We start from the raw sequence: 12,125 nt of genomic DNA, 5'->3' as shown, positions 1-12,125 counted from the left end.
AGAAATGAATTCATTGCACACTGGCGTTCATGCAGCACTTTTCTCTTCTGCAGGTGTTACACATTAATTCCTGCCATTTCAAAGTTCACACCTTCATATTATTTACATATTTCCATCAACTTACAGATGCTTATTTATGCATGTTTGTAATGTAAGATGCCTTGACTGAGATTTTCATACTGATGTTCACACTGTTTTTGAATGGACTGAGGAGTGAACTTTGTGTTGTCAGCATTCATCAAACTTTTATTTAAGAGAAGAGCAAAATAATCCTGTTTTCCCCTTAAAGGGATAGTACCCAAAAATGAAAATTCTGTCATCATTCACTCACCCTCAGGTTGTTCCAAACCTGTATGAGTTTTTTTCTACTGTTAAACACCAAAGATATTTTGAAGATCTTTTGAATGTTGAAAAATGAATACCATGGAAGTCAATGGCTGTTTGGTTACCCATTTTGGGTGAACTATCCCTTTAAATAATGTTATATTTTTCATGTTTTCAGGTGGTGTGTGTGGTCCATAACTTCAAAGGCAAACAACTGCTGAACGAGGATCCCCCACAGGACCACCTAAGCAACAATCCGATGGTCAGCTCGCCCAGGGTTGAGAGTCCGCTGGAGAAGTACATCGCTTCACAGGTACAGAGTACAGTCGACAAAAGCACACTTGGAACCATGCTGTCAAATGAACTGCCGCATGGTACATGTCCTGTGTGCAGAGTGTTGAATCAGCTCTCAAGGGTCCTAATTGTGTCCGTTTGAGCGCTCGTATCAACAAGATGTGTATCCGTGCGCTCCTGTCCCTCAGGTGACAGAGATGAGAATGGATGATGATGAGGACTTGTCGTCCCGCTCTCTGAAAGGCCGTCTCCTGAGTTTCTTTAGCTGGATCACAGGCAAAAGCAGCCGCTTCAGACACCTGCAGAGCACAAGGCAATAAACGTATGCGCACCTGTGTGAGGAGATCAGGCTGCCAAAGCTCTGGAGTACAACAGCACGTCATTAAAACCCAGTTAAAACCCAATCATGTTCATTTCAACTGAACAAACCAATTACCTGTAGCTAATTAAAGCGTACCCAGAGCTTTGGCATCTCTGTCTGCATGTTTTCAAGTCCTTTGCAGTTCAATCTTTATGGTTGCATCTGATCTTCTTCTGAACTTAAAGGGTTAGTTCACCCAAAAATGAAAATTAGACTGCGTTTTACTCACCCCCGAGGCATCCTAGGTGTATATGACTTTCTTCTTTCAGATGAATCCAGTCAGAGTTATATCAAAAAAATTGTCTTTGATCTTTCAAGCTGTTTCATGGCACTCAGCGGGTGTTGCATTGCTTCAGTCCAAAAGATGTGAAATAAAAAGCACTCTTCCACAAAAAAAAGTGTTTCACACGGCTCCGGGGGATGAACAAAGGCCTCCTGTAGCGAATCGATGCGTTTTTGTAAGAAAAATAAACGTTAAAAGTAAACGTTTGTTTACAGGATCAAAAGAAGCAAAGTTTCCTTACTTTAGCAAAGGAAAACCTGTCTCCTCTTGGCTTATATCGAAATCCTCCGACATTCTTCTTTACAAATTCTCGTTTTGTACTTCAAATTAGTGACCGTTGTTTTGTTTTGATCTCTCCACTGCGCTTCCACGTGCGTCACTTCTGAGTCACGCGTGCGCAAAGCCCACCTCATACGTCATTCCCCCGGAACTGCTTCGTTTACTACAGTGTGAGCGTAAGCTAGATTCAAGTGATTATTACGTTTTGAATATGGATATTTTTCTTACAAAAACGCATCGATTCGCTACAGGAGGCCTTTGTCCCCCCCGGAGCCAGGTAAGACACTTTTTTTTAATGGATGGGCACTTTTTATTTCACTTCTTTTGAACTGAAGCACTGCAACACCCGTTGAGTGCTGCAAAACCCGCTGAGTGAAATGATCGAGCTTGAAAGATCAAAGACAATTTTTAATATAACTGGATTCGTCTGAAAGAAGAAAGTCATATACACTTAGGATCCCTCGGGGGTGAGTAAAACACAGCCTAATTAAAATTTTTGGGTGAACTAACCCTTTAAAGCTAATGTGCAGATTTTTCATTTACTTTTTAAAAAGATATTTTCAGTCATTTTCAAGGTGCAATCAGTTGACCTTTGTCTTGTTACAGTAATTGTTTTATAATTATTGAATATTTTGAACACACACACACACATATATATATATATTAGTATACACACACAGTATATATAAAACCACATTTTTTTTATATTAATAAAATATTAAAAGTATGATGCAATAATTATATTATATATAATATACTGTAAATATTCACTAATTATTTTAATAAATATAAATTCTACCAATTTAAAGATCTACTGTCATTTTTCTGTATCCTAGTTATATACCGTGTTATTATAGTATTGATTATGGTTTTTATCATAGTTTAATTTATATTTTGAATTAGTTTTTATTTTTTCATTTTAAGTTAAAGTTTTAGTAATTTTGTTGTTTTTTAATTTTTTTATATTAGAATACATTAAACATATGTCTATGTAGTTTTTATTATTTTTTTTTATTTTATACGTTTTTTAAATATTAAATTTTATTTAATGTGAATTTCATGTGTTTGATTTAAGTTTTATTTAAATATTTAAAGTAACATTTTCTATAGTTTTAGTTGAACTAACAACCCAACTTGTTGATATTGACTGATTGGCCAAAAAGGATTTATTTTTCTCAAAATATTTGATTTTGATACAGAATAAGGGTCTTTATCTAGTAATAACTTTGAGTTTTTTTGTTTTGTTTTGTTTTGTTCTGTTAGTACACTACACTGTGATAGGAGACATCAGGGTTGTTGTTTTTTTTGTTTTTTTGTTTTTTGCAATATACCTGAGTCATATAATTCGAAGCTTTCGTGTTCTAATGAGAATTCCTTGCACGCACAGTTGCTTCCAGTCCGTTTTCTTTCATAGCCGGTGCTCCAGAATCCATTTAAAACCTGACCTAAGTCCTGGTGTTGGTGTTTGAGTTGGGTGACCTAAAAACCGTCAGCAATCCCGCACCTCGAATAGAAGTCGAAATGCACTACTAAGCCCTCAGAGACTTGAAACCCGTTTGAAATCCCTCTGTTCCTGAGGCGCTCCCAAGCAGCCGATATCCTCCATGGCAGAGAGTCAGACCTCATGTTCAGCTTTTAATTAAGCCACAGGCCACCGCTGAGCCCCGTCAGACTGTAATTAAGCTGCAAGTATGACCCTTTAAACATTTTTATTTACACATTCATTTCACGATCCTGCAAGTAAGCAAACGAGAGGATAATTTAATCCCAGATTGCGGTGTTGATTTTCTCTCTGCAGTATATGAGGGATTAAATGTTGTTCTTGTGTGCTTATTCAGCTGCAATAAAACCATTTGGGAACAATGTCGGTTCACAGACGGTTTATTGAAATGCAGCAAATGAAATGTGTAGGATATTGAGGGCTCTTTCCACCAATAAAAATGCTAATCTTCTTTAGTCAAGGGTGCCGATTCGAGAGATTTATTTGCGATATCTCTCCGTCCTTGTAGATGAAGTTTGGATGCAGTAATGTCCCGTGAGGTTTCTGGGTATGGAAAACAGACGATTCCACTTTGCTTTCTGCTGAAATATCCCCCAGACAGATTGCTGTCAGAAACCATAATGCCGTTGAAAGTGGGAGGACAAGGCGGGGAAAATCCGCATCTCTGTTTTGTCTCTTCAAATCACACAGACTGCCGGATCATGGCGAATGTGACTGGAAGCAAGAAATAATTTGTTTTGGCAAAATCCGCCCCATATTCTCCGCCAAGGTCACAGTGTATATTTCAGCAATGTGACCTGCGGAACGCTTTTCTGTGATCGCTCTTCATGTTTGCTGAATCTCTGATGAACTCACTCCATTTCCAGCTGTATTATTTATTAGAGTTTTCTAATGCAGCGTGTAGTTTCTGCGCCATGAAATTTTAGCTATCATTAAATCTCAACTCCAGCAGAATCCCTTTCAATGCCCATTTATATATGCATGGATCAGAATCAAGGACCGGAACTATCCTATCCTATCCTATCCTATCCTATAATAATATAATAATTAAACAATAATTTTTTAAAGAAATTAATGCTATTATTCCACAGGGATGTATTAAATGGATCAAAAGTGACAGTAATGACGTATGATGTTACAAAAGATTTCTATTTTAAATAAATGCTGCTCGTTTGAACTTTCTATCTATTTAATAATCATAAAAAGGGTTTTCTTTAATTAAGCAGCGCTGTTTTTAACATTGCTAATTGTTTCTGAGCAGCAAATCAGCATATTAAAATGATTTCTGAAGGATCATGTGATACTGAAGACTGGAGTAATGAGAAATAAATGACACTAAATATATTAAAATAGAAAACAGTTATTTTAAATTGTAGTCAAATGTCACAGTATTATGGGTTTTACTGTTTTTGCTCCAAAAAAATGCACACTTAGTGAGCAGAAGATACTTCTTTCAAAAACATTAAACATGGTAGTGTAATTGCAAAAAAAACAAAAAAAAAGTAATGAACACTTTCTGTTTTCCTTTTGGTCTTGTTTTCCAGTTAAAATATGTAAACATCCTTAAGATTTACTTAACAAGTGTAATTGCATCTCAAAAGATATTAAGACTTGTTTTTAGTGAATATATCTCATTTTTAATACATTTATTTAAAGTAAAAGTAAAATATTTATAACATTTAGTAAGATGCATAAAATGATGATATCAATTATTTGGGCTTATTTTTTCATGCTGTAAGCATTATTGTAACAAATTCAAGAGGTTAATGAAAAAGAAATAAAGGATGTTCTTACTGGAAAACAAGATGTTATTTTGCAGTGAATTTAGGTAGAGTGCTAAACAGCTGCTGCTAGTCACACTTGTGTAAAAAGTGTAAATGTTTTTCTCCTCAAACCCTGTGTGAAAACAGTTTGCATCTAAAGAGTCTTTCCGCTGCCAGAGCAGATTTGATGTATTTGATCTTCTCAAGTTTTTGCTGACATTGCTCCTTCTGTCTCACTCTGTCAACAGAATCACATCGCCTTCGCTGAGATCACGTGACCTTGATTCGCCGGTGTGGCAGACACATTGGACATCCACGCTGTTTACCGTCCAGTCCCGATAGTCCCGGCTCAACGCTAACGCAGTGGTCATATTCTCTATGGTGTCGTTTTGGATCGCTCTGCCCTTGCTTTGTGTGTGTGGAAATATTGGTCCTATCAACTAATAACTGTTACCATCACGCAACTAATGACTGAAGCAGCACTTCACATTTCCCTGACCGGTTCTGTTGGCTTTCTTGCAGACCGAGCTCTCATCTAGAGCTCAGAATATCTCCGCTGCTCGCATATGTGGAGAGCGTATATGTGTCTGTGTTTGCGTTTGAAAGGTTTATGGCAGGTTGATGCAAATACCTGCGCTTGGAATTCAAAATGGACTTATCTTGTAGTTGTGGAAATTTTCGGTGTCGTATATTCCAGAAAATGTTTATTCCTATATAATTTTTTCTCGTTTAGTGCTTGCATTGGATGAGTGCAAACAGTTGGAAGCATATTTCTGCCTCAGAGTTTAAAAAAAAGAAGGTAATTGGGAGTTTATTTCTTGAAAATGTGATTTCTCAAATTGTGGCAGAAGTCATATGTGTCATAATTGCAACTTTATCTCATAATTGTGATTTTTTTTTTATGTCTCACAGTATGACTTCATTTATATTATTTATTACTTTTTTTAATTGGAACTTAATATCTCAAAATTGAAACAAATTGTGATTGTTTCAAAATTGGAACCATATAATTGTGATTTTATGTCTCAATATCACAATTTCTCTTAATTGCAACTTAATATCTCACAATTGCAACTTTTTAATCAAATTGTGACTGAAGTCTCAAATTGTGAATTCATACCTTACAACTGCATCTTTTTTCTCATAATTGTGATTTTAATATCTCACAATTGCAAATGTATTTCTCTTAACTGGGTTTTTTATCTCACAATATGACTCTTAATTGCAACGTTATATCTCACAATTGTGACTAAAGTCTCAAATTCAATTCATTCATTCATTCTCATAATTGCAACTTTATATTTCACAACTGTAATTTTATTTCTCATAATTATGATTTCATCTCTCAATATGAGTTTATTTCCCTTAATTGCAGATTAATATCTCTTAATCGCAAATGTATTGATCTAAATTATAATCTCAGTGTGACTTTATTTCTCAAATTGTGACTATTTTTATAGGCCATGTCTTTTATTTTTTACTCTGAGGCAGAATTGGGCTTCCATACATACGTACCTACACTGTGTCCACAAAAATAAGGCAGAAAATAAGCTAAAAATACCTGTTGAAAGATCTAAATAAAAAAAATACCAAAGCTCGGATAAATGCAAGTACTCACCTACTGTAGTACTCACCTACAAAGGATCTAAAGGTTCCAGATCCTTTGGTTAGATAACTTGTGAGCCAGGATTCAGTTTCACTCCGTGGCCAATAGGCTTTCATGGTGAAGCAGTGTTTGAGGACGTATTGTTCCATGTTTGTTTGTATACCACGTGCAAGGTTTATGCGCATAGTTCAAGTCTTCTTCTCCGTTTTTAGTGTATCTCTGTGGCAGAATTACAGTGCCACATACGGCATGTATACTACAACATTTTGTGTCGGTTTCATGGTTTAGTGTGGACGCAGATATTTCTTGAGACAAGGGGGAAAAAAACGATCGGATAGGGAAAGCTCTGGCTTCGTGTTAACGTAGCCTGAGTGTGAGTTGAAATCACCCAGCTGTGAAAGACTGATCATCTGCTAAGACAATCACCAGCCATCTCACTAAAATAATGAGTCGGTCCATCAGACACGTCCATTTAACCAGTGCTCAACATAATGATACTCACATAGACATTTGTTTTAATGGCCAGCACGTCTTTCACTGAGGATCGATATTGTTAATGTTCAAGAAAGCCACCTCTCCTCCTGTGATCATTAAAAACAAACCGTGATGCCTCATGTGTAAAATTGTGGATATAAATTAGTCTCCAACATTATTTTATTCTGAAAAGAGGCAGTGCTGCGCTATTTTATATTTCAAATCTCCGGCCCTGTGTTTCAGTCATGTTGTGGTGCCATTTAAAGAAATACTCTGGGTTATCCTTATCTTATGGCACGACATTTTCGGGTCAGTAAGATTTGATTTACTTTTATTCAGCAAGGATGCATTTAATTGATTAAAAGTGACAGTAAAGACATTTACGATGTTACAAAAGATTTCCATTTCAAAGAAATGCTGTTCTTTTGAACTTTCTAATCATCTGTGAATCCTGAAAAATGAAATGCATCACAGTTTCCACAGATATATTGTGCAGCACAATTGTTTCCAACATTGATAATAATCAGAAATGTTTCTCGAGCAGCAGATCAGCATATTATACTGATTTCTGAAGATCATGTGACACTGAAGACTGGAGGAATGATGCTGAAAATACAGCTGATATGCCTGCTTGTCCCTCTGTAACCTCTTCCTCGTGCCAGTCTCCGGATCATCACTCTGGGTCTGGCTGCGATGGGCGATGATGACCCAAGGTGGGCCGCCTTAGCCAGGCGCTCATGGCACCATTCGATTTTCTTTCCAGATGCCTTTTTCCAAAGAGCTTCAGGACTCCTTGTTTCATTGTTCGCTGAGACAAGTCCAGCACACCTCCAGGATGTGGTTTCCTCCGTCATTTGCTCATGAGATGATTCCGGAATCCACTCAGTCATTGGCAGAATCCCGTTCACCTCTACGATATGTACTTGCAGTGAGTTCTCGCTGACAGTATTTTGTCTCTGGGTCATTGAATCAGTAGATACGCTGGGATTTATGGGTACACAGCTCGGGTCTGGTGCACTTGGTCTCTCAGTGGTAATGTTCACGTCTGGGCTGGCAGACTTAGTGGGGACGCTACTGATTTGAGATGCTTTCCATCTTGAGTTTGCGTCATCCGATGCATCATTTGCTCCAGATATGCATGACGTGGGCTGAGCAAATAAATGCGGGGACAAAATGATGTTCCTTTCGTCCAAGTAACTGCACTTGTGCCTAATTTTCTGTTTAGCCTTCTGGTATTGATGAAAGGCATTATCATCTGTTAACAACAAAAACAGTGGTATATAAGGTTTTTTATGTTTTTGAAAGAAGATGGTTGTCCTCCTCAAGGCTCCATTTATTTGATGAATAATACAGTAAAAGCCATAATACTGTGAAAAATAGTATTACAGTTTACAGTTTATTTTAAAACGTAATTTATTCCTGCAATGCCATTACTCCAGTTTTCAGTGTCACATGAGCCTTCAGTAATCATTATAATATGCTGATTTGCTGCTCAAGAAACATTTCTTATGATCAATATTTTAATGCATTTTAATTGTATTATTATTACTAATATTATTATTGAGGTTTCTGTGCTTGTTTAAGTTTTTCCCTCTTTCTTTATTGTAATATTTTGTATATTTCTCTAATTATCTTTCTTGACAGGAAGCTTTCTTTCAACATAAAGTTGGTGCTTCAAAATTATGAGTGGAAAATGTGGTATTTTGAGTCAGTGAAAAAACATGATTGACACAATGGATGCATCATCTGTAGCTCCTGACAGTAGATTTGTTCAAATGTAAGTTTTTTATTTACACTAAAACTAGCTAAGTTGCATATACAAAATACAATATTGTACAATTATAATAAAATGTGTAATCAGTGTACAGCACATTCATAAATTGTATAAAAACATAAAAAACTTATTTGATGAATAAATAAAGTGGACCTGATGTGCTTTATTTATTAATCATTTTGCAGAAGCAGTTAAAAACCTGGCATCTTGCTCTGACTAAAGTGATCTGAAAGATTTGACTTCCCAACTTGTAAATACTAACCTACCAGCATCAATCTTATGCTGCTACAGAGAATGATGGGAAATGTAGTTTGGTCACAATTCTGTGTCCTCATGAATCAGCCAAATAAGTAGTGTTTTCTGGAAATTGCTATTTTTCATTGCTACCCCAATATAGACGCAATTAACTACACTAGCACTATTTGGGCTATTTATTATTGTTGCTAACACTCCTAGAAAAGAATAACTGGAAAGGCTATTCTGATGATCCAACACACCTGCCGGTAATTTTGAAGTAGGCTAATCCTATAAACCATTATTAGCTGGTTTAGGGCTGGAGCTAAACTGCATCATATTGATTTCATACCTGCGTTAAAATATGTTGAGAAGATCTAATGTCTGCTTCGGGAACAAGAATGAATCCTCCCAGGATATTTGGGTAAATATAAACATTCCTATTTAGACTGTTTAACAAGGTTATGTCTATCACAGAGATGTAAGAGATGCTCTTGGGTCTTTGAGTGTCCATGGGGCTTTATTACAAATGCTGTGAAGTCTGAGCCCTGTTAGGCCGATGATTAATCACAGGTCCGATTTTTAAATGTCAGGTCTGAGCCCAGCATGGCCCGGCTCTGATCGATGTCCCACTCTACGGCTATCTTTCAGAAAACTGCACTGACGCTGTGGGACTCGCAATGACTCACCGTTTCCTCCAGAGAAGGTGAGTGGTGGAAGGTTTAAATGCAAATGTCTTCAACATCTAACCTCTGGAGAGCAGAGAGCGATATATTAGGGAAATCTGAGACAAATTTCAATTATTTTCCAATTAATAAATTACCATGCTGAAATGTTTCTATATTTAATGAACTTTGGAATATCAGATTTGTTTTGTCCCTCTTTTGCTTTAATGACATTATCACTCTGCATGAACTCCACAAGTTAAACCTGGTGATCATGTTACCCAGCATGCCTTGAAAATGATCTAAAAAGAATATTGTGCTTTAATGAATGCAAGAACATCTGTACAAAGAGTCCAAGTGTGACCAAGAAATCGTACAAATTTCTTCCTATTTTTAAATTGGCTTCTTCTTTTTTTAAATAAAATTTTCACTGTGGTCTCAGACTTTAGGGCCCCGCTGTATATATAATGAGATTGGAGTAAACAACATCTGGCTGATATTTGCTCCTGTGAGACATCTGCATAATATGCAGCATGAATGTTAGTTTTTTTGTTATTATTCACAACATTTTGAGAAGATGCCAAAACTGGAGTTTGTGAAAAGTATAGTAAAGTGAAATAAAACTGTTCATTGTTTATGAAAAAATTACATGGAAAAAATGCAGCTTGTACAGGCGTATTACATTTTTTAATTGAATTCAAATGAATTGAATTATGACCTCTAAAACACATGCAGTCAATTAAAGCCTGTTTTTTGAGAATTGGTTTTGCGTGGAAAACCCTTAAATGAACACGCCCTGGGCGTGTTTTATGCAAATTACTAGTTGTAGATACACCTGCCCTCATTTAGAATAATCCAGATTCATCAACAATGATGAATGATGACAGAAACACATTTCTGTGTACATGCACATGTTGTGAATTTGTCAGAAATTCAGAGTGAGAACTGTGCACATAAATATGCAATATGTGTGAAATTATTAATGAACAAGTCCTAATGTTACCATTAAAGGAATAGTTGACCCCAAAAATTTAAATTGGCTGAACTGCAGTGAATAGGTGCCATCAGAATGAGAGTCCAAACAGCTGATAAAAACATCACAATAATCCACACAACAAGAATTAACATCTTGTCCAGTAAAAAGTTGCATGTTTGTAATAAATTCATAATAACATTTTTAAAATCTAAATTGTTTCCACCTAAAATGTGAGTCCTCTATCCAGAATGTTGTTTTCTCCTGTGAAAATGAAATATTGCTTTCTCCAGTCATGTTGTCTGAATCAGGAGAGAAATTTGCACAGATCAAGCATTGTTACAAGGCCAAACTTATAAACAAATATGTTGGTGCATGGATTTTGATGTAAGAGGACAACAGGTGCTGGCCTTTTTCACTGGAGGAAGCATTATTATGGATTATGAATTGATATTTTTCCCAGAAGCAGCGGTTTAAATTTAAATGGATCTCTAGATTTTTTCCCCCCGTTTTTTTTTTTTTTTTTAAGAAATGTTTTGCTTCACAGTACATTAATTGATGGATTGGAGTGGTGTGGGTTACTTGTGAATTATTGTAATGTTTTTATCAGCGGTTTGGACTCTCATTCTGACGGCACCCATTCACTGCAGAGGATCCATCGGTGAGCAAGTGATTATATATCAATGCTAAATTTCTCCAAATCTGAGTAAATTTTTAGCAAATTTTCATTTTTGGGTGAACTGTTCCTTCTTTTTATCTTTGACAGAGAAAATGTCAATGCAAGAAATGTCCATTGCAGTGAGTTGGGTTGGTAATCGTATCAATTACAATAATTGTATATGATTTGAGCACATATGACTCAGTACCAGAGCGGTGTTGTGAGTGAAGTGTCATTTGTGCATCTAATAGTCAGTGGCGGTCGTGACTCACACAGAGCCCTTGTTGAGCTCCGACATGCTGCTTGGCTGCTTAGAAGTTGCTCAGAAAACAAACGACATACTACATTCATTTTAAAAAATAAGGACAAGTGAAACAGAGAGCGGTTGTAATGCTGTAAAAATACTGTGAGTATACGAAACTAGTCTTGAGATGACAAGTGCCCTCTAAAACCAACAAACCAGGCCAATCTAGACAGCTTAGGCTATTTTAGAGATGAACTTTGTGTGTGTGTGTGTGTGTGTGTATGTGTGTGTGTATATATATATATATATATATCTCATCTTTCACTGTCGTAGCTCTTCATTTTATCCTTCCGGAGCTCCTCCGAGGGACTCGAGACCAGTGAGTGGTGCAGGTGTCGCTTATTATCAGTTACTCCACCGGCCTCGCTCCGTTCCCACGGCTCTCGGCCCCGCCCCACTCATCAGACATAACTTTAATAATTTTTTTAAACTAAAACAGAACAGAACAGAAAATTCTCATTAATGAGTCAATGTGAATATATTAGTGCTGTCAAACGATTAATCGTGATTAATCGCATCCAAACTAGTTTTTATTTACATAATATGTGTGTGCTGTGTATATTTATGTATATATAAATACACACATATGCATGTATATATTTCAGAAAAATAGGTTGTTTATATATTAAATA

At 36.3% G+C, this 12,125-nt stretch overlaps 2 protein-coding genes across 2 annotated transcripts in view; one reads left to right on the top strand and one right to left on the bottom strand.

Moving 5' to 3' along the window:
* The window catches only part of LOC107548892 (phospholipid phosphatase-related protein type 5-like), a 54,298-nt gene extending 48,654 nt beyond the window's left edge, over positions 1-5,644 (top strand). Inside the window, exons 6-7 of the mRNA XM_016229747.1 lie at positions 503-637; positions 5,054-5,644. Of these exons, the coding sequence (XP_016085233.1) occupies positions 503-637; positions 5,054-5,083 (165 nt within the window). The 3' untranslated portion in view covers positions 5,084-5,644. The remainder of the gene's footprint in view (positions 1-502; positions 638-5,053) is intronic.
* Positions 5,645-6,945: 1,301 nt separating this feature from the next.
* LOC107548890 (uncharacterized) overlaps positions 6,946-12,125 on the bottom strand; it is a 13,682-nt gene continuing 8,502 nt past the window's right edge. Inside the window, exons 3-4 of the mRNA XM_016229746.1 lie at positions 7,532-8,140; positions 6,946-6,992 (exon numbers count right to left, since the gene is read on the bottom strand). Of these exons, the coding sequence (XP_016085232.1) occupies positions 6,946-6,992; positions 7,532-8,140 (656 nt within the window). The remainder of the gene's footprint in view (positions 6,993-7,531; positions 8,141-12,125) is intronic.

Source organism: Sinocyclocheilus grahami, unplaced genomic scaffold (assembly GCF_001515645.1).
Source record: "Sinocyclocheilus grahami isolate Dianchi unplaced genomic scaffold, SAMN03320097.WGS_v1.1 scaffold357.1, whole genome shotgun sequence".
Taxonomy (NCBI): Eukaryota; Metazoa; Chordata; class Actinopteri; order Cypriniformes; family Cyprinidae; genus Sinocyclocheilus; species Sinocyclocheilus grahami.
This window is presented reverse-complemented; position numbering and strand designations above follow the sequence as displayed.